The following is a 23352-nucleotide window of genomic DNA, read 5'->3' as shown; positions in this document are numbered from 1 at the left end:
GTCCAAATTGGATTAAGAAACACGTTGAATCTGAGTTAAGCTGAATTGGATTGTTTGTCATAATGCTCAAACTATGTCAGCTATGAAACAATAAAATCATGCCCATCATCATTCACTCACTTCTGTTCACAAAAGAAAATGGAATTATAAGATCCCCCCAAGTCTGGCATTTATCAATATACAGCTGTAGATGAATTATAGACCACATCATAACAACGACAAAATGTTGGCGTGTTGGTCTGTAGGGTGATCCGAGGAACCTGTCACACCTGATATTTGGGTTCAGACTAAAATGAAAACTCTGAAGGTTTGAACAAAGCAGATAAAGCACCCTAACTTCTGAACATACATTTTCACAATGTCAAACTATTCCTGGAATATGGAACCAGTACTGACAGGTGGAACAAGATAAAACAGATAAAACACGATTTGATCCACACGCGAGTGGAGGAAGAACGAGCAGAAATCTGTGTTCAGATCCATCCACATTTACAGAGTTGTTTTTGAAGGAGGGATCCTGAGCACAGAACTGTTAGGTTGGTCCTGTTGAGTTGCAGGAACGAGCTTCATCCACCAGTTCAGCTGCAGACTTGTTTGATGGTGCACTGAGGTTTGATGAGAGCCCAGCAGACAGTGCCAGACGTATTGAGTGGTAAGCTGCCTTGAGCCTCTGATCCTCTGTCATTGGCCTAAATAGATTTTGGCCACTTGTGAGGATGAGAAAAAAACAAACACAAACAGAAAACACAAGTGCCGACCAGACACAAATCAGAGCACTTGCTCGTCCACGATCACTGACCAGTTGTGTGGCTGCATCAAAAAACCTTTAATTAGATGATAAAGATAAAAACAGAAACAGGAAATAAGAATAAATGCAGTTCGAACACTGACCTGCAGCAACAGTTCTCCTTCAGGGATCTTTGTCTCCACCACTGCTGCTGTTTTACTGTCGTCATCATTCACACCAGCTGGAGTTGCTCCGTTCCTACTGGACAGGGCCACTGTAGGGAGGGGGGGTGGGGGGGAGAGGGAGAGACAGGGGTCGACACAGGGGGAGGTGGGGAAAGGAAGACAGGCTTTAGTCCTGTGATAATGTTTACAAAGCACTGCTGTGACTGTCAGTTGGTCTTATGCCTGGTACGATGCTGCGTGCATGGGCTCCCAACTCATTAAACATTCATAACGGGAAATATAAAAATCTGACTTCACATAAATCAGACATTTTATTTTATGACCTCAGCACTTCAGTGATACAATTATTATTGAAAAAAAATCGTACTCTTGTTATTTCAGTTTCTGAAGAGGCAGCGGCGATAGATGAATTGATAAATGTTTTTTTTGTGCTCTGTGACAAAAATGAATAATTCAGGACTTTTACTAATTTCATTAAATTGGTTCATTAACATGATTATTAATGAATGATGTTGGTCATGTTTCTAAATGGCACACTTCTGTTTTGGATCTCAAAAACCCACAGCTGTGAAATCTGGTTGAATTCCATCTTTTATAGTTGTTGACTGTACTTTTCCTTGAAGTGAATCTAGAATAGTGCATTATTTGGATTTCTGCAATCAGAGTTTTATAATAGTTTGCTCATTGGATGAGCTCTCTGAGGTGATATATCAACATTAAGATGTTTTTACAAACAAAATAAATGTATATATTTTCTAGTGCATGATACACATTATTTGTTTCTCTTTACACATAATGTGCTCTGTTGTTACCTGAAGACCAGAGGGGCCGTTTCTGTCAGAGCTCCCATACTGTGGAACCTCCCTGGTGAGATTCATCTGACAAACTCCTGATCCTCATTTAAATCTGAAAGGCACATTCTTCATTCCCTACTTTAATCGTTTTGTGTTTTATTTAATTCTGTTGTTACTCTTTTCTTATCTATAACATTCAACTGTGATTTTGTGCTCTAATGCTGTGTGATCATCGAATTTATTCGAATTATTTATTGTTGTCTGCCTTCAATGTGTAATTTTTACCTTTGTAGTTTTGCTACATACAGTAATAATATAGTGCAGTAATAATGACTCCTTTCTATGTTGCTCTGCTTCATCTTGAAGGACAAATTATACTCGTGTTGCACGGACGCACGCATGCACGCAAGACACGCAACACGCCCCTTTCGAGCCCTCTGGCGGCTTGCGTGCGTCCGCCAATTTTTCTAACTATACGACAAAACGACGCGAGCCTCACGCAGCCCGCAAGGCTTGTGATTGGTCGGGTTACTACATCCCGTCCGGAGTCTAGTTTCCGGTTTCATGCCCCACAATACGCGGAAATCACGGAAGATTTAGAAGAACGAATATGGACCAAATAGAAGAGCACTTGGCAGAAGAGATCCGAAAGTATGACCACTTGTATAGCCTGTCACTGACTGGCAGATTTGTCCGCCAGAAATAGGCTATGAGGAGCCGGAGTGGCGATGTAAATAAACATTCGACGAAGAAGAAGACGTCTCTTCTTTGTGTGTTTTGTTTTCGAAAAAAAAAGTTACTCCGCCTAGTGTTCTGGCGGTGAATTGCGTTGCAACACGCGCAACACGTTTAGGAAGCATAAACCAAAACGGATCCGTCGATGCAGCTGCGTGGCCTTCCGCGGTTGCAGTCGCAGGACTATAATTCGGCATTAAGGCCTTAAGGCCGAATTATAGTCGTGTTGCACGGACGCACGCATGCACGCAAGACACGCAACACGCCCCTTTCGAGCCCTCTGGCGACTTGCGTGCGTCCGCCAATTTTACGCCAACTATACGACAAAACGACGCGAGCCTCACGCAGCCCGCAAGGCTTTTGATTGGTCGGTTTACTACATCCCGTCCGGAGTCTAGTTTACGGTTTCATGCCCCACAATACGCGGAAATCAAGGAAGATTTAGAAGAACGAATATGGACCAAATAGATGAGCACTTGGCAGAAGAGATCCGAAAGTATGACCACTTGTATAACTCGTCACTGACTGGCCGATTTGTCCGCCAGAAATAGGCTATGAGGAGCCGGAGTGGCTATGTAAATAAACAATCGACGAACATGAACTCTATGAACCAGAGTCCTCGTACACACCTGGTATACGAGGACTCTGGTTCATAGAGTTCAGATCAGATACAAATCCGATCACGCCAACTGTGCACAGTCTTTTAACAGTGTGAACGTGAATCCGTCCACATATGAAGGACATCCTCGGACTTGCTGCAGTTTCACCAAGAACTCTAATTTTATCCTCTTCTCGTTGATTTGGTGGTAACCACAGGCAAAATATCAACACTGAAAATCACACAAATGTAAAAATCGTTCTACACAGCGCAACTGCACAAAATTACTCTTCTGACTCTCTTGACACACACACACACACACACACACACATACACACACACACGAACACACACACACACACACACAGATTGGGTGAAAAAAACATAGCTTGGTCTTCAGTAACAGAAATGACTTTCACTCCTGGACAAAATTGTTGGTGGCCTTCCGTTAAAGAAAGAAAAACTCACAATGGTCACTGTATAACTTGAAAATGACAAAAGTAGTAATAAATAAAAATGTACTGAAAATTTACAAATGAAAATCAGACATTGCTTTTGAATTGTGGTTCAACCGAATCATTTAAAAAAGCTAACTGATGAAAATGGACTGGACAAAAATGATAGTATCCCTAGAAAAGATTGCAAATAATTGGACCATAAGGACTAAGGTGTGTACTGAAATTAGCATTGCAGGTGTCTTCAAACTTGAAACCAGTCAGTCTGCCTATTAAAGGTTGAAAAGTAGTCACTGTACTGTTTGGTATCATGGTGTGTACCATGGTCTCCCGGAGCCATCAGCTACCCCGTCATCCTGCTCACCTGCTTCTCCCTCCTGCTGAATAACTCCCGGAGCCATCAGCACTCCCTCGTCCTGCCCTCCTGCTTCCCCTCTGCGCTGAAGATCTCCCTGAGACATCAGCACCCCGTCTATCTTCCTTGTCCCACGTTAAATAAACGCCATTGAACGCACCACCTCTGTGCTCTGTGTTTGGCCTCCGGTCTGGAGTCCACCCGACTCGTATCGTAACAGCAACATCTTGATGACAGGTTGGAACAGGGCCAGAGATTTTGTTGGTTAAGCTTTGAACAGAATTTGAACTTCCAGGTTTGAGTGTAAACACAATTTTCAAAATACACAAGATCGAAAAAGCAAATAGAGATTTCAAAGAGTTAAATTTGAGACTTGGATGGATGAAATTTAATTTCTACGTTAAATACGACGCATGTGAAGGAATATTGGTCCCAGGATTACTAATTAAGTATCTTAGCAGAGATCAACCTGAAAACATCACGTTATCTCTCAGACAGAGAGAGTATCAGAGTCTTTTCCTTACACCAACCCATAGGAGTGGTTCAAGGAGTGTTTGTAGACAATCAGTTATCAGTTCCTCATTGATCTTATTTGTAGTTGTATAAGAACATATTAATATCTGTATCACTGAGAAATAACTACAACAGAAAAACACATTACCCACTGTGAATGATGCCAAAATGTTTATCTTAAAAACCAACTAAAACATGTAGGTGGCATTAAATGATTGTTAACATAAATAAGTGCTAAATATCTTAAGGCCATCATAACGAGGCCTTACATTCAGATTGTTAACCTTTCGATTTATGCTTAGACTTTTTTTTAAGAACCAATGGAATTCCTCAACTCCCTTAATTTGTGGACCCTTTGATCACTAGGGGCGCTATAGAGGGATCCTTAGCAGCAGGTAGCTGTATTATTCCTATCAACTGTCTAAATTACTCTTTAGGGTCCTCATTCTAATTTTGTTTTGGTCCTCATTTCCTTGTACATATTGTCATATCTATTTTTAGCTTCTTTTAAGCTGCATCTGAGATACTTAGTATTTTGACTGAGGTCTTATCCTGCTAATTATTTTTAAGGAGATTCATTTTGTGGCATTTAAAGACTTCTTTTTAAATGTGGACCAGATCATCGTGACCTTGTCAAAGACTTTTTTGAAAGATTTCAGCTATACACACGGTGTTAAATTGGATCAAAACAGGATTTATTTTATTTTTCCTCCTGCGCTTATAGATTTAAATCCTTTAGCCTCGTCCGTTGAGGAAGACTTTGCACTTGTTTTCTTCTCTCCAGGTGTTAATGCTTCCTTAACTTGTTTGTTTTTCTACAAAGTCTGGATCCTGTTCCAAGAACCAGGCTTACCGAGTTATCTGGACTTTACTGAGAAACGTTATTTGGCATTAATGTAATACTAAAGATACTACTACTACCAATAATAATAATAATGATAATAATACATATAACAATAAACATTATTTATATCACACTTTTCTTAACAAAGTTACAAAGTGCTTTACAACAAAAAGTAAAACAAGACAAGACATTTTACAGAAAGGACTGTGGCCACATAAGAGACAAAGCTGCTAATGTCGTACCTCATATCTTCTTAACTCTTTTGTCTCTTAAACTGTATTTGTCAGAACAACATTAAAAAAAAACACAACAAAAACACAAAGTCTAGTGACACAGTTGATCTGAAAAGTGACTGAAAAAGTATCCAAGTACAGTTTAGTTAACTCAAACAAGGAGCTGTTTCATCTGCGCATGTTTGTTGTTCAGCAGAGGACGCAAAAGCTACATATTTTCGTGAGTCTTGGTGGAAGGATGTTACATGAGTCAGGGAAGAACTCATTAAATTTTGGCTTTGATCTGGTTCAGGGGTCGGATCCAGGAATGTTTCCTTTAATGTTGTAATACAACAACAATACAACCTTTTTCAACGTCTTCCTTGATTTCTCAGAGAATAATTCAAGGATTCTTGATGAAATAAATCAGGCAATATGAGAAGGCTCATATTAATAATCATGTGTAATCTGTTGCAGATCCAAATACAAACCAGGATCTAGTGTATTTAGATGTGGAGGTTCATGCTAGTTAATTTATTTTGTGTTGAGCACTTTTGTGTTAGTAGTTTTGCAGAGGACGTAGTAAGGAATAGACTTAATGTAAATAGCAATAAGAATTTACTGAAAGTTATTCATTGGTTATTTTTGATTGATCGACTACTTGAAAATAACGGATGACCTAATTCATCACACAAAGATCACAGTTTCTGTTCACTTTCTCAAGAGTGAGGTTCAGCAGTTAGACTTTGAGTTGACCTGGTGAAGTATTTCAGTTGGTTGAAGGCATTGCTGTTGCCTGGCAACTGCTGATCAACATTTTTGCCTGAAAATGTCTATAAAATTTACAACGGCTCATTAGCTGATTGATAATAAAATGCCTCGTTAGCCACAGCTAATATTATCATCAGTGATGAAGTCATGAGAAAGAGAGCAGTGGTCAAGCACATTAATCTCTGACCCTGCGGTGCTCTGACCCACAATGACCTCTGACCCTGGAGGTGATGGATGACATGATTGGGTGACTGGGCTCTGGGTCAGATCTTTTGTTGTCTGCAATGCGGGTTAACAAGGAGTCCATCAGAGGGGCGGGGCCGTGCCAGGCGTGTCAGTGCAGACACTGGATAGCATATGGGCTTTGTGCGGCAAGTCCGACGTGACTCGTACCTTCACACGAGACGCAGCTTTGGTTGGACACCCCTGACCTTATTCCCATACAGACATCTCGGATCAACTTTTGGAGAGGCCCTTGAGAATGGAGTGTGATATAATCCAACAAACTGGCGAGGAGATGGCGTGGGTAGTACCTAGCATATGTCAGATATGCAAGAGTGTCGTATTCTTGACCCACAAAAAAAATCATGGTGCTGCTCAGAGCTGATAGAAGGGGGGGAGAAACGGCTCTAACGTAGCTCTGCAAAAAAAGGTGTAAATTAACAGGATAAACTCACGGCTGATGACTTTATAATATAAACAGAACGTTCTTGGTTCAGGTTTGAATCCTTTATTTCGTGTCATCCGTCCATCATTCCTTTGTTTACCTTCTCCATGATTAACTCATACAAAGATCCTAGTGGTGAACAATTAATCGGTTAGCTTGTGAATGAAACTAATCAAAGATAATACAAAATGGCCATTTATCAAGATTTATTCACTGATTCCAGTTGATTAAATGATGGAGTTTGCTGGTTTTCTATGTTTTCTCTATTAAATGTACTAACTATGATTGTGAGTTGAATAGTTTTTAAATGATCAAATTGGATTAACAACTTGAATGTGATGATATAATCTTGGCTGAGGAAAATATGGTAAATATTGTTTTAGTATTTTAGTTAGAAAAGTACGGTGGCCCTGAGAGCTCAACGAACAGCAACTTAAGAAAACACATGCAAGTTGACAAAACACAAGCAAAGTAAGAAAACATCTTCATCAATTTCACAACACAACACAACACATTACAGAAACGCGCAGCAAATAGTCATACGTGCTGCAAATAGACACACACGCTGCAAATAGACACACGCGCTGCAAATAGACGAACGCGCAGCAAATAGACGAACGCGCAGCAAATAGAGGCGACAACACAACGGAAGTGTTTCCAGAGGACAGCTAAAAGGGAAGGACACAGGAGACACTAAAACGTCCAATACACCATACAATTTCGGTTCCACACAGGGGTCAGCAACCCGCGGCCCTGGAGCTGAACACGGCTCTTCAGCCCCTCTGCAGTGGCTGTACAGTACAGTGTTGTGCATATGTTTCGCGATCGCTGAACTTAACAAATCACTTTTCATATTATTAACGTGAACGTAACGATGAACGTGATTACGTTACTTTTTTTAATCATCATCGTATCAGGCCCTCATGAAATACCAGGAGCGGGCGTTTGTGTGTTGTGTGTGCGTGTGTGTGTGTGTGTGTGTGTGTGTGTGTGTGTGTTTGTGTGTGTGTTTGTGTGTGTATGTGTGTGTGTGTGTGTGTGTAGCGGGCTGACCGGTGTCGGGTCTCGGGGCACCGACCCCGCCCACTCGCTCAGAAGAGGGGGCAAAATGTCTCTTCTGATAGTAAAGGTTTCAAACCCCTGCTCACTATGGACAATACATTTCCTCACAAACAGGGGCTTGCTTGTTAGCGCTGCTTATTCAGTTTAACAGGAGAAGACGGGATGTCTCTAGATCGGACCATCTTCAGAGCTCAGAGCTCACTGTGGCTCTCTCCGAGCGGGTGGGCGGGGTCGGAGCCCCGGTGCACTGGCCACACACACACACACAGATACACACACACACACAGACACACCCATGCCCGCTCCTGGTATTTCATGAGGGCCTGATACGATGATGATTTAAAAAATGCACGTGACGTTCAATCGTTACGTTCACGTTAATAATATGAAAACTGATTCGTTAAGTTCAGCGATCGCGAAACATATGCACAACACTGTACTGTACAGCCACTGCAGAGGGGCTGAAGAGCCGCGGGTTGCCGACCCCTGTGCGGAACCGAAATTGTATAGTGTATTGGACGCTTTACTGTCTCCTGTGTCCTTCCCTTTTAGCTGTCCTCTGGAAACACTTCCGTTGTGTTGTCGCCTCTATTTGCTGCGCGTTTGTCTATTTGCTGCGCGTTCGTCTATTTGCTGCGCGTTCGTCTATTTGCAGCGCGTGTGTCTATTTGCAGCGCGTGTGTCTATTTGCAGCACGTATGACTATTTGCTGCGCGTTTCTGTAATGTGTTGTGTTGTGTTGTGAAATTGATGAAGATGTTTTCTTACTTTGCTTGTGTTTTGTCAACTTGCATGTGTTTTGTCAACTTGCATGTGTTTTCTTAAGTTGCTGTTTGTTGAGCTCTCAGGGCCACCTTAGAAAAGCAAATAAGTAAAATCTGAATAGCAAATAAATTTTTCCAGTACTTTCTTCCTTCATCATCCCAATGTCTTGACGTATGGAAGTAATTGTGTTGTGAAATTAACAAAACAGTATTATTTTTGTCTCCACATGATCATTACAACAACATTTGTCAGGCTTTGGAGAGACACTGAGCAGCAACTGATATGAAGCAGAAGCAGCTTCTCACAAACACGTATCTGTAATTTAATATCTATGTAATGTTGTTGTTGACAACCACAAACTCAGTATCAGTCACTACAGGAACATTGTGGGAGGAATTTTGTATCTTGCACAGCTCCCAGTGCTACCAGAATAACTGCCAAGAAAATTCACCCCGAAACTGTCAATGCCTCATTTTGTAAATGTCTCTTTATCATTTATATATTGCGCATTTACGTTTTATAACTTTTTCACTATTCATGTAACGCTGTAACTTTCCCCAACGCGGTGCTAATAAACTAAGGATTTTCTTATTTCGCCTGGTTACTGCTAAAACAACACAGTCAGTCTCTGGCATATTTAGATCAACAGCAAAAATCATCAATTAATCATAAAAAGATACATTTGACATAATCTGAAGATGAAACTAATTTGTCATCTCTAGAAAAGAAACTGTTTTGTATTTCATCATGTAATTACTATTTTCTGATCATGTGAAAGCTAGATTGCAACCTTAAGATTGTATCGATTGTATATAAGTATTGCACCATGTAAGTGGCTTTAACGACTTGTGTGTTTCTAAATGTGTGTGTGTGTGTGGGTGTTTGCACGCATGTCTAGCTATAGTTAGGAGGGCCAATTGGGATTCAATCATTGTGAGGAGAATTTGGCTGTTTGAATGTTAAGACTTGGTTTTAGGGTTAGAATTAGATTTAGGCTATGGTAAGGGTAGAGAGACAAGTGTGTTTGTGTGTGTGTGCGTGTGTGTGTGTGTGTATGTGTGTGTGTGTGTGTGTGTGTTTGTGTGTGTGTGTGTTGTGGCTGCTGTGTGTTTTCACTCGGTATCTTTACGCATCAGAAACCACAGGTACGCAGCATCAGCAGCAGGAGCGTCAGTAGCATAATCCAGCAAGAAAAAGTGGGCCAACACAAAGCCTCTTGAACGGCCAGGGGAGGACAAAGAGCAGATCTAGTTATCAGGCTTCAGTGGGCACATAATGAAGAATTTATATTCCCACTGCATCACATATATTTACCATAATAGAGCGGCAGCAATCACCCAAAGCAATCACCCAAATCACCCTAGCAAACCGAATAGAACAGCTTGGCTTTCCCATATACACTCTTTAATGGAGCTCTGAAGTTGCAGGACAACAAACAGTATACATCAACACACCACAGTGGCATGATCAGACTCAGACAGGTCAGTGATCTGTGTCCACTGAGACTCCTCTCCTTTATCCTCTTCATTCTGGACAATCATTTCCCTTTTTATACCTTTACTGAAAAAAGATCAACTCTGCAGGAGAAATTTTGAATCTTACTTTTGTTTTTTTAATTTAAAACCTGTATTATATCCCTATGAATCATTGCATAACCAAAATTGGTTAGTTTTGATCTTCAAACAAGCTGCTCCCAGTTAAACACACTCACATACATCAGTCTCCTCAATATGCCTGAGAATTGTGGATCCATCACAAAGATTTGAATTACAAGTTAAAACTAAAATGACACTCAGTCAGCAGTCGCCTTCAATTCAAGTAATAGTCACTTCCGTTACCTCTGCTTTTGGTCTCCCCCTCCTCTTCGGGGAAATAAAAAGTATTAACCCACTGAATTCTGTATTGATTAAATTTGGAGTCATTAAGTTAAACAAGAGGGAAATATATCTGCTGCTCTATAAATAGATTAATATATTTATGAGTTCATCTTCTGTCTTCTCATTATATTTTTTCAAAAACAAAGGACTGTACACTGGAAAGAACCAGAATCAACTCAACCCACTGACTGAAACTTCTTTTGTTCCAACAACAATAAAACTGAAAGACTGAACCTCAAACGACTTGTTCCTCAGTATTTTTAGAAAAATCGAAATTCTATTTGCTGTACTGGCTGCTGCAATTGTGCTCCAGAGCTGCAGAAAAGTGATCTATAGAGAAATGTGTAATCATGGTCTACTTCCTTTCACTGGGCCTCGAGCCGGAGCTCGGTAAACGTATCCACTCCAGGATTTGATAAATCAAACCTGACAAACAAGCAGTGACCCTGAAAATCATTCAGTTTGTCAAACTTCAGTTGCTTTCACAAGCATTTTTATTGCAGTTTGAAGCTGAAGGTTTATTGAAATGCGTTTAATCCATTTGTTTCTGTTTCTAAGTGTAAAGAGTCAAAAAGTACATTTGAGTTTCACACATTTAACAAGTATTTAATTTAGTTTAATTTAATTAGTATTTTCCTCTGAGACGTCGACAGCCATGAGAACAAGTCGAGTTGAGCCAGGAGGAAATTCTCAAACAACGACTTTAACTGATGCTTTACATCTAACATGCCATTTGTTGGAAGGTAATAAATTAATTAGCTTTATGATGCAGTCAGCTGCAGTCTCATACAAAATAATTTATATACTTATCACTTAATGGCTTCAGAGGATAAATCATCTGAATTTCAACACTGTAAATATGTTTTCAGTGCAACAAACAGGCTGAAGTAAACTTGTATTATATTTTTATATATATACCATCTAACCTGTGACAGTAATGCACCTCACTGTGTGCACAAAGAAACAAGAACCACCTGAACATGTTGCTAAGGTGTCAGTAGTTCAGTGTGAACTCGCTAACATTTGCACAGCCCATTACAGATGTATCACTAATGTGGCAAAATACAAATAAGAAGTCTGAGCTCAACAAATTATTATTTATATATAAGATTAATTTCCTAATGAGGAAATTGTGGTGGAAACGCTATTGAAAAATAGAAGATCTGCACATTTAAAGCTCACGTTAGAGAACTTATTAACCAGTGATGTTTCAAGCATGAGGCTCTTCTTCAGAGTCCTCATCTGAAATATCCACAATTAATTTTGAACAAATCACGTGATTTTTTTCTTCCTCCATAATGAGTCTTATATGCTCTGTCCTGTTATCATGCTTACTCTATATATTTCTCTATACATCCACCTTATAAAATGGATTTCAGGTGGGATCTTGTTGGAAGTAACTTGTGCTCTAAATGCAACTGGGAAATAAATAATTTAACTGGAACGTCAGATTGATACTGCACCCATCAAAATATTTTTTCAATGGATATGACAATATCAAAACGTTAGCTGCACATGGGAGGCAAAAGTCCAGGCAGGAATCACCTGTCCTCCATGTATGTAAATGTTTTTATATTGAGAACAGAGATGGAACCAAACCAAAATCCAGCTCTCAACACTTTCAGTGGACTGCAACCTTCTGCTCTGGGAGAGTGCTGCTTGGCGCTGGGCCTCCATCATGGAGCGTCCACCTCAAAGCTTACTGACACCGCCCCACAGAGAGGCAGAGGGGTTTATCTCACTGTGGGCTTTACTTTGCTGAAAGCTGAGATCCAGAAAACATTAAGCACCATCAAATATTTATCAAATATTTGTCCACTTTCAATTTGTCCCATCATGCTATTTACAAATGGATTAGGGCGGATTTTCTGAGCTGGTGCCGCTCCAATTTCCTGCCCAATCCCTACATGTCAAACTGGCATTTTTCCAAAGCGTCGCAACAGGCCTTGGTGTGTCCTGGATAATAGACAAAACACACAAAACACACAAACATGACGCAGCTCAGAGACACTTGTTGTGTCCAACGAATCGAGGGAAAGCTTCTATACAATGTTCCTCAGCGCAAGAGAACAACACTTTCCCCTGTTGATCAGTTCGACAGATGCAGAATTCCCTCCAGGGATGGACCTGAACACACACTCGTTTCTAAGGGTTTCCACATCAAGTACCTGCAGCAGGGACTTTGTTTACACCACATCATGCATGTCTCTGCCAACATGCCAACAATGGCAGGAGTCTGAATCAGGAAACAGGGCTATATTTGTCGGCACTAACCCAGCATATTAGGCCTGTGAAGGAGGGGGGAGGGGACGGGGGTTGGAGGGGCGGCCATAGTGTCCCGCGGTGTTGCACATCCTCTGACACCGCCGCGTTAAGGCCCACGATTAGAGGACACGCCCCACCTTCCCACACTTACACGGCTGGTTATATAGAAGAAGAGGGGAAGTGGAAACGCTAAAGTTTGTGTTGGAGCCGTGCCAGGACGGATTCAGGCCACGAGGACGAGAGCACTACAAATAATTACTTTTGCTTTGATGGCTGAGAAGGTCTACTGTCATTGGTGATGAAAGAAAGCACAGATATGTCCCTGCTCATACGGTATCTGAGTAGATTTTCAGTTTTCTGATTGTTTACACCATTTTAACTATAACCCTGACTCATGGAGTAACAGTGTACAGGCAGAACTACGAGGATGCACAAAAGATGATCAACTGTGTTTTAAACCTGTCCCCTTGGCTCAGGTGTTAATCTTTACGCTAATCTGGAATAGCTGGATGCATCAGTAGTGGTAACTGACATCCACTATGTGTGTGTGGGTGTGTGTGTGTGTGTATGTGTGTGTGTGTGTGTGTGTGAGTGTGTGTGTGTGTGTGTGTGTGAGTTTTTGTTACAGTTTTGAGTTGTAAGAGTCAATAAAAACAGATCACATCCCGTTCATTTGCCTCGCAGCCATACTAGCAGCCAATCACAGCGCAGCATGACTTGAACAAGTTGTCTGAAACGATGCTCAGAGTTGCCGTTTGCACTTCACTTCACGCACATGAAGCGACACACAGCCCTGTGCACTCATACAGCATGTGTGTGCGTGTGTTGTGTGTTAATTATGCCAGCAGAGTGTGAATGGCAGCGAGTAAATATAGAAACTCCTTCAGCTCCCCCCACCCTGTGAACGCTGCAGTAAATGAACACGCGATCCACACAAACCACCCCCAACATACACATGGATGCACGCAACACACACAGGCTCACATATAGAACATGACCATGAACACGCGGTCACTAATGCAGGGGAATGCATGCACCCTGCGCTACTTTCGTATCTCCTGAGTTTTTTTTTTCTATTACATGGCTGCATATTTGCTTATGAGGGGGAATCCGAAGAGATGGGATGAGGAGGTGGTGGCGAGGAGTGATGGGATTTGGGCTGGGTAAGAAAACCTGGTAATCACTCCTGATTACCAGGTTTTCCATTCGATGGCCTGCATTCCTCTCAGAGCCGTATCGTGATCGGTGGGGCTGGGGGATGGGGGTTAAGCCCTGTAGGGGAAGGACGAAGGGAAGGACGGGTAGAGACGGAGGGAGGACGGGGGGCGGACTGATCGAGAGAGGGAGGGGGGTCGTCGTGAAGGGATGACCCACTGCTGATCGTGTAGCCCCAGCAAAGCCCTGCCCTTCAATTGTGTCCGGATGGTCGACCTACAGGAAGGTGGGGGAGGGGACGCCGGAACTTCAAATGACAAAATCATCGGCCTCCTCCTCCGGAGCCGAGCGGATATGGGTAGCATGGTTTGTCACAAGACTTTCACAGCAGCCACTCGCGTAAGTAACCAATCCTAGAGTGGCAGTGACGACGACGGCCTATAGAATCACTGCAGCGCTTACAGATCGTTTCCAGCTGTGAGCCAATTCCATGCGTGCCATGTCATGCCAGCGATGTATGGACATTAATTACATTAAATTGAGTTGCTTGGCCTTGTTTGCTTTCAGCGATCCGGCGAAAAATGTTGCGCAGCCGTTTCCCCCACTGAATTCAATTGAATTGATTGACATGAATACAGTTCATTCTCTGTTATTACAGACTCGTTACCATACCAGTCAAGTAACGATTTGAAGAGAAACAAGCAACACAAAATGCACCTCCAGTTTGATTCCCATCACATTAGTCCAAAGTCACTAAACATACCAAATTCATGAGTGAACAAAGCTGCTGTGCATTCTATTAGGAGCAGCGAAGGGTTTTTCATAATTCATTTTCTATATTTGCGGCCTGATCCAGCGGGAGTTGCATAATGCGTGAGCTGCGCAGGCCCATCTTTGCCAAGTCTCTATTAATGGAAGGCGTTTCATGCTGATGCTTTTATAATAAATAGAAAAAGGTCCAACTTCTGGAAAAAAAGAAAAAAAAAGAAGAATAATGAATTTCTCCTCCACTGTTGTGTTGTTGTTTTTTTCCGTGGAATTTGTAGCTTAAGAGGAAAAAAACATAAATGCTTCACTGTCGATACAGTTGATTGATTTTTTTGATTACATTATTCAAGAGAAAATGTGGAAATTTAGATCTCAATAGAAAAAATGCAAAAGTTTAAGCAAAAATTGCCACAAAAGGGCAGAACTTCATGGAAACTGTCCTTAGTCTGACAGAACACAGTTTTGCTGTTGGCCGCTGGGATTGGTTCTATTAACACAACAACCCAGTAAGGATATGCAGTGTGATTAAAGACTGAAAGAATGAACATTAATGTAGGTAATTTAGAAAAAACTATTACTACTACTTATATTCAACATGTACTCAGACTAAAACTTACGATAACTTGTATGGCCTGTTGGGGGCAGCACAACCAGGTATTAACGTGGATATGTTATTATGTCAAACATTTTTTAGAGCGGCATAAATAAACTTCTATTTAAACCAACAAAATAAGTGTTAGTTTTTTTTTACCAGTTGTAGAGTTGTTACAGGAACATAAGTCTTCATTTAAACATACGCATTTTAATCCTTCATTTTATAGCTTACATTTATGATTCCAGTCTTTTTCTGTATCTTTCCTCTCAACCTCTAAAGCAGTAAATGTTTTGAATGTGAAAACCTACTTGACAATATTTCTACATCTGATCCTGATTCAACGTGAGCATCAAACTCATTTGATCCATTTCAGTTTCTGGTAAAGCCTGGAACAATATGTGTCCGTCTGTCGGTACAAACAGCCGACACCAAACCACAGCAAAGTGAATCCTCTGCCGTCCACAGGGATTATTTCTCCTAATCTCCATCTATATTTACAATGGAGCGAAACTCAAAGAGCTACAGTTCACTTTAACAACAGTCCTTCTGCTATGATGAAAATCACAGGATTAATCATAATTTCATCTCCTGTCCACCGCAGGTTTAAGCTCTATGAACTATGAAAGTACAGTGCTTGCTGAGGCTCCAAGCACAGAAGCGACCATCTGACGTGCATCTGAGAGAGTGGCGGTTATGTAACGTCCGCCACGTGACGCGCAGGTTTGATTCTTGCTGCCTGCGCCTAAAACTCCCAGACCCTTTCCAGAAAAGTGAGAGAGGAAGGAGAAGAAAAGATCTGGGGTGAATTAGGGGGCACAGAAAATGAAAAAAGGACCATCGAGCCATTTGAATCTTCCAAGAAACCCAGGAGAGCTCTTATTGGCTTAGTTGCGTCATCCAGGATCTTGTCAGAGTTTCCTACAACATCAACAACATAACAATTTCCCCACAGGACCAACCCTCACTGTGAACCATCTCGAATAATCGGTGCTCAAATGAAAATCGACGAGGCTGCAAAAATGAACCACTTTGAAAATGAGCTTGAAGAAAGGTTTAAGAGGAAATATGGAAATACACATTCAAGAAAAAACATGAACCAAACCGTGTCATGTTAAAGCATGAAATGTAACTGAGGGGAGGAAGTAAAATTTAAAGTGACGAGCCTCTGCCAAGGCCGATCAGCCACTTTATTACTATAGTGCATCAACATATATTGAGATCAGAAACACAGACAGAAATGTTCTGTAAACTGCTCAGGCAAAATATTCATTCTGTGATTTAAATTGAGAGTATGTACTGTATGTTACCCACTGAATAAAAACAACCTACCTAAAAATATTCAAAATCTGGCTAACTATACAAAACTGCACAAAATTTCTCTGAGGGATTCACAAAAATGTCAACGACACAATGAAAGAGTGAAAGAATAAATCTGCGCCCTGAATTGAATTTGCTCCAAAAGATAACGAGTTCTTCTTTGGCCAACATTCTTCCCCAAAGTTTGAAGAAAATCAGTGATGTCATTTTTGTGTAATCATGTGGACTGAACCTGACCACAGCTGTTTCCTGGACAAGGTAACTGGTTCAGTCTTTCAGAATAAAAAGTAAAGCTAACAGCCTGAAGGCATTAAGAAGTTGTAATAATGATAACAAAGCATGTGTTGGAGTAAATGGACAAATAATTAGATTCCTTTCACCCTCATGGTGTTGAGTATTCTACATCCTGGTTGTCAAGATGAGTCCAAATAATGTTGGAGCTGAGTATCAGAATGTATGAAATAAGGAAAAGCAGCAGATGCAAAAAATAACGCAAACAGTGGCAGAAAGCTATGAAAATAAATGTTGTCACAGCTGTTTCTGTTTGAAAGGCATGTTATATTCACTGTTTCTCTGTTGATGTTAATCAGAGTAATAGTGTGAGAACCTTATCAAGGCTCAATAGTGGCCACCTGAGGTCCAAAAATCCTGAAAATGTAATCGGGGGCACCGGACGACTTATATTGTTTGAGTTTTCATGATAGTTCCCTCAAACACAGTTCTGCTCAGAGGGAAAATGTAACCCTAAATGTGACAAATTAATCAATCTCCGTTATATTTCCAAATTTCTGCAAAATTGTAATCACAGTTTTACACATGCGTCCCTCAGGAGAAGTGTTTGACACGTAAGGCTGCAAAACTCATGCCACACATGCATAAAGAGGAGCGAGCAGACTTATTCCAAAGAGGGTATCATTGATTCTGCACGGCTGATTATCTGTGACCAAACTGACACTGCTGGAAACCACCAGTAATGTGGCTGAGACTAAAGTGAAACTCCTGCAGGAGCTCATCACCATCACACAGCAGTTTGATCCTTTAGTATTTTATAAAGCACATGGCCTTGCACCACCTGTCAGGGGTGCTTTTTCTTTATGAACCACAAACCTCAGAACCGCTGGTTCTTCTCTGTTAGCATTTTCCCTGAAGCAGAATAAAAACATGTGTTTTTTTTAATGATATAAAACCTGTCTCTTCATTTTGACTTTTATAGGGTTTTGTAATTTGTATGGCTTTTTATAATTTACACAGGTTAAATATATTTTTCTTAATCTATATTTTCTTATATCTTTCTTTTTATTAATTATTCTGTCTTGTTTTATTAACATTTTAAAGTTTTATTATGGTTCCACTGTGGTTCCATAATAATCCTTTACAATGTATTTGTGCATTGGTTTTGGTCTTAACATTCTGTCAATTGCTTGTAAAGCACTTTGAACTGCAACTGATTTTATTGAAAGGTGCAGTATAAAGTTTGATTGATTAATTAATTGATTGAGTGAAGCTCCTGCCACAATTTTCTGTCTAATCCGACCTGAGTCTGATGCTTACTCAATTACAGATACATAAAATCAACAAGGCAATCGGACTTAAACTTGAATTTCATACCCCACCTGAACCTGGCCTGAGTTCTCCCCATGGCCCCATTGAGCGGGCGGATCCACTCTCTATTGAACATATTTCACTCATGTGGTGTCATGCATTGAGCATGAGTGACAGTAGAAGACGGCCGAGTGGTACGTCACATCCAGTTTGGTTTTAGCGTGGTAACGCCCCTCTCTTCAGACTGGCTGAGAGGGACGAGCCCATTGTGGCTCCAGACAATAACAAAGACTGCAGCTAGATAATACTGTGAGCTAGATTAAGTTTCTGCTAGGCACTTAGTTCAACTCCCGCATTATATTCAGTTACACTCACGGCTACAGTGGTGGAGTCAAGAGGTGCAACAAACCTTGAGTATGAACCGTTACTGTAATGACGTATTCAGGAAGAAAAAGCTCAATGCAAAGCAAATCGAATCCATTTGAATACTTAATGAAGTCGGGCCTGTGTGAGAGTTTAAGAGTTCTTCTAAACATGCAAACACAGGAGCAGCAGTGGAGTGTTGAAGCAGTGGGAACGTTCCCAGAGTGAGCTGGAGCTTAGTCATTGCTGCGCAGACAACTCTCTTTCCGATGCCTCTGACATCCAGGATTCGCGTTGTTTACATACAACAAATTATGGCGAACCACAGAGGCGGACGCAAGCGTCGGGCCCTCGGGGTCCACGGAGCTTTCTCTCCGAGGAGCTGCCCCCTAATGTAAGAGCCCTGAGCTCGTTAATTACTTAGAGAGTTTGCAGGAAGTAGGCTAATGCCATTAGACAAGAGGGTTTGTCTATAGGCTACACTTTGACCTATTGCAGCAGACATCCACTATCAATAATTCACTCTGACAGGTTGAATAATTCCATACGTTACAGAAAGGGAAAAATAAATGCAAATCTAGTTTTGGCTCTGAAATGTATGGAGAAATAAAATCGGATGAACGTTGTGTTTCTTCAGGAGCCTCCACTTGTACACAACAAAGTAACATGCACATGAACACACGGGCAATAACAAAATATGAAATGCATTTGATAAATCCAAGGAAAATACTCGGATCACCAGTCTCACCCCAAACAGCCATTTCAAAAAGCCGCTGCCTTAAACAAACATTGTTCTGCCTCCATTTCATAAATTCTTTAAACTCGAGGGTTTCTCTGAATAATTCATGCATCAAGAGCATCTGACGGCCGCATTGCAGATCATCGCCTAAAATAACAATGTCTCCGCTCCGCATAGTAGAGAAAACTGTACACATTCATCCGCTGGCATGCAACTCCTCCCGATGCTTCAGCGTACAGTTTTAATGGATGCAGAGCAGAGCGCTACATCTTCATTTTCGTCACAGACGCGGGTCTTGATGAAATATTGAGGGTTTCTCCCTGCTATGAAATCATCTGGATGAGGCGGTGGCTGGATTTTCTCCCTCTTTCTCTACGGTGGTCTCCTTAGCACTGAGTGATGAGATGAACCATGAGATGTTGGCAAACACATCCGGCACAAATACTAGAGAAAGCGAGCGACGTGACTCGTGGTGGCGTTCTTGTAATGGCTGCAGGGACCAGAACGTTTATAGAAACAGATGCTGCGTTAAACTGCTACTTCCTGTTCCTCCTCTCTTCATATTTTGAACGTGCAGATCAGCTGAAAGGTGCTGAAGATATGTTGGGCTTTAAATTAGCTTAATAGGGTGGAGATCAAATACTTCATATCATTCAGGGAATGGGTTGGAGGAGAGATATTTTTAGCTGATCTTCATCAAGGGAAAATCAACTGCACCATGAAGGCCTATCAGATCAGAGACTGTTCCGACTGAGGTAGATGTGGGAATTAAACGTTTTGTCAATCTTTTACTTTGACCGTTTATAAAGATCCAGGAGTCAAAATATCCTATACTGCAGCCTGCCAACAGGGGGCGTTTGAGACCCTTCACCTACAACCTTGTGTTGTCCGTCTTTATTTCCCACGGTTTTGACAGGCTATAAGTTTATTGTTTGACCCAGCCAGAAAACCCTCTAACTAACTTGAATAACCTCGGCCATGTTTACAAAGTTAGAACCAATCAGAGGTTTTTCCTCCTGACAAGAGGGAGGAGCTACACATTCATTAAGTGGAGTAGATGTGTAAAAATTCACCCCCGAATTATTTGCTATCTCATGACGATTATTCTGGACCTTTTATTTTCATATTCTCACTTACATAAAAGTCAACTGCAGATTTTCTATTGGAACTATACGACTTGTGACATCAACCAGCAATTAATGTGTTAACTAGAAAAGACCTAAAGCTGCCATTATGTTTCTCCAGTGTGTATCATCTTCAGTCCTCAAAGACTCTCATTTAACATCAATACTCCAGATATATATTCTTTCTTAAAAACACTTGACTGGTCCGACTTTAATAACATCAGCAGCTTGTCTAGACAAATGAAATGAACCACATGACATGAACCTGCTGCTGCTGCTGTTATGAAGCTGGATTTTCAGGCCTTGCATTATCACAGACGTCATTTCGAATAAGGTTTTTCTTATTTATGGAGCAGATGCTGTGAGCTGGGTTCGACTCGATATAAAGACTGAAGAGCAGAGACAGATCTGCTGAGACTGTGTCTCTGTTTGTATTTGATATAGTTTGACTCACACTGTTCAATAAAGTCTTTGCTGTTGGTCAAGAAATTGTTGATCTCAAATCTCTGTTTTGCTGCTTTTCTTTAAGAAAAAACATTGACACGTGAAATGATGGAAGCTGACGCATCACGTTGCCATGGCGACAGTTCCCCCCTCCATCTGAGTGCTGGCCATAAAACTCATTAATTTGAAATCGATCCTCTGAGTTTCTCAGCAAACGACACGATTTCCAAAAACTGTGCCACCAATTGGAAACATGTTTATGTGACAGATGAGATAATTGCTCTCCATGTCAGAGTTGTTACGTAAAACAGTCGACCAGGGCCACACAGAGATGTTCATGACAGCCCCCGAAGTTTGGGGCTACATGTGACCTTGTGCCGAGCTGCGAGTTCATATCAGGTACCAGTGTTGAAGAGTTACCAGTGAAGAAGTTCTTGGCACGAAGATAGCTGACGCTGAGGCGGAGGATGGAGAGCTTGTCCAGACTGGCGGTGACATCTTCAGGGAAAGGCAGCAGGCTGGCCAGCCGCTCCAGCTCGCCATTCAGCCGGTCTCTGTGCCGTTTGGATGGGTTGGATTTGGCCCCTTCGGCCGGCGGCTGCTTCACCCTAAGGGAAGATTTCCAAGAAAGAACGTTAGTAGTCATTCAAAGGCCCCAAACAAACAGAGAGAGAGAGAGAGAGAGAAAGAGAGAGAGTTTTAGAGGACGTCTGGAAAGTTGTTTGGAGAAGCATAACAAAGTTAGAGATTATAACAATTTGGTGGCACAATTTGGGATTAAAACAATAAATCCCAAGATTATAGAGCATATATTTTGAGACATAAACATTATATTTTGAGACCAGTATAATAAGTATTGGGATTAAAACAACACATTTTACTGAATTATCCCAGAGGTTCTGGAACTTTTAGTTTTTTGCACTTTAAGAATGATACAATACTACTGCTAATTACAAAATTATAAATATTTAATCTAATATTTTCTTTTGCTGTGTTGCTTTATTTGATGAGGTTTGAAATGATCAGACACAACAAATATATTATACACGTTATATACACTTGCAACAGTTTTTCCAAAAACAGCTAATGTGTCCAAAGTTAATTTGTGGAAATGTGTGAAAGTAAGACAAAAACATTTATTTAAAAAAAATCTCACAATAAAAATGATCATATTTATAGCAGATTAAACAGTAGGACTAATAATAATAATACATTTTACTACAATAAGTTTTCTTACTTTTAGACCTTTGAAATATTGAATATATTAAATTATTTCCATGCAAAACCAATTTCATCCAAACTTGGTGGACGGATGGGCATGGAACTACATTTTGGTGTGGAAGCAGATTAACAGATGAATATGGCAATGATTCCTTAAATGGCGTTATGAAACTCCTATTACTTTCATCCATCACTCTAAATCAGCAATGGCTGAACGAAGATCATCCTGCCCACTGTGCTCAACACCAGCTACCCTCATCCTCAGGCAGGCAGGTAGGTATACATGTATGTGGAGACACAACCAGGTACTCGAATGTCTTGCAGCAACAATTGAGACAAAGAGAAATGCTGCCAATGTCTTGCCATCCAAAACATTGAACTCCATCCAAAACATCGAACACTGTTCGAAGAACCACATTTGTCTGCGAGGGGTTTGCAGACGTGGCCTTTGAGGCAGAACAATGTGGTTGGAAAGCAATAGTTTGCCCTGTTTAGGTTTCACTGCAACATCCACCATCAGGTTTTATATCTGGGGATTCACAGACTCTGCGCAAGACCATAAAAGAAACATCACACAATGCGGAACGCTGCAGCTGATGATCCTGGATCAGGAGGAAAGATCCCGACTGGGCCCTGAGATGTCAGGGACATGCACCCAGGTCTGATCCACCTGTGGGGGGCTGGCCTTAAAAGAGGGGGTCTGGTGATTAAAAGGCTGAAACACCAGAAACAGCCCAGTAGTACCTGCTAATATCTACTGGTAGTTGGTAACTTAATTGTTGCAGAAGACCATGTCAACAAAACAACTAGTAGTAGCCATTAATTAGTGCAGTAGAACATAAGAAGAATATTCTCCCTTGTCCTTTGTTCTGAAAATGATAAATTAATGTTACTGAGGCCTGATATTTTACTGTTTAAACAGTTTACTATAAATATGTATAAATATGCCAAACATAGAACTTGAATTGAGAAAACTAAAATGTTGACTGTTTTAGACATGTAAAGAAACGCAGAGGTCTTATTTTTTGTTTTATATTTCTACTATAAGAAGGATAGGATTGTTTCGGCCCCCGACTAAGTCATTCCTGTTTTGTTATTGTGTGATTGTGTGCGGCCTATATTTCCAATTTTTTGTGTCAGTGCTTCAAGTTGGGTTCATTGAATTTTACAAATATTTCTACTCAAACAGAGAAGCGATGCGAGTTGACAGTTTACAGTGCGGCTGCCATGACCGTTCCTCACTCACACACACTGACACT

At 41.0% G+C, this 23352-nt stretch overlaps 1 protein-coding gene across 1 annotated transcript in view; it reads right to left on the bottom strand.

Moving 5' to 3' along the window:
- LOC133967458 (aryl hydrocarbon receptor-like) overlaps positions 1-23352 on the bottom strand; it is a 41249-nt gene that overhangs the window by 15439 nt on the left and 2458 nt on the right. Inside the window, exons 2-3 of the mRNA XM_062402920.1 lie at positions 21293-21480; positions 892-1001 (exon numbers count right to left, since the gene is read on the bottom strand). Of these exons, the coding sequence (XP_062258904.1) occupies positions 892-1001; positions 21293-21480 (298 nt within the window). The remainder of the gene's footprint in view (positions 1-891; positions 1002-21292; positions 21481-23352) is intronic.

The sequence above is a fragment of the Platichthys flesus genome, chromosome 13 (assembly GCF_949316205.1).
Source record: "Platichthys flesus chromosome 13, fPlaFle2.1, whole genome shotgun sequence".
Lineage (NCBI taxonomy): Eukaryota > Metazoa > Chordata > Actinopteri > Pleuronectiformes > Pleuronectidae > Platichthys > Platichthys flesus.
The sequence above is the reverse complement of the archived record's forward strand: the minus strand, read 5'-3'. Positions and strand labels throughout refer to the sequence as shown.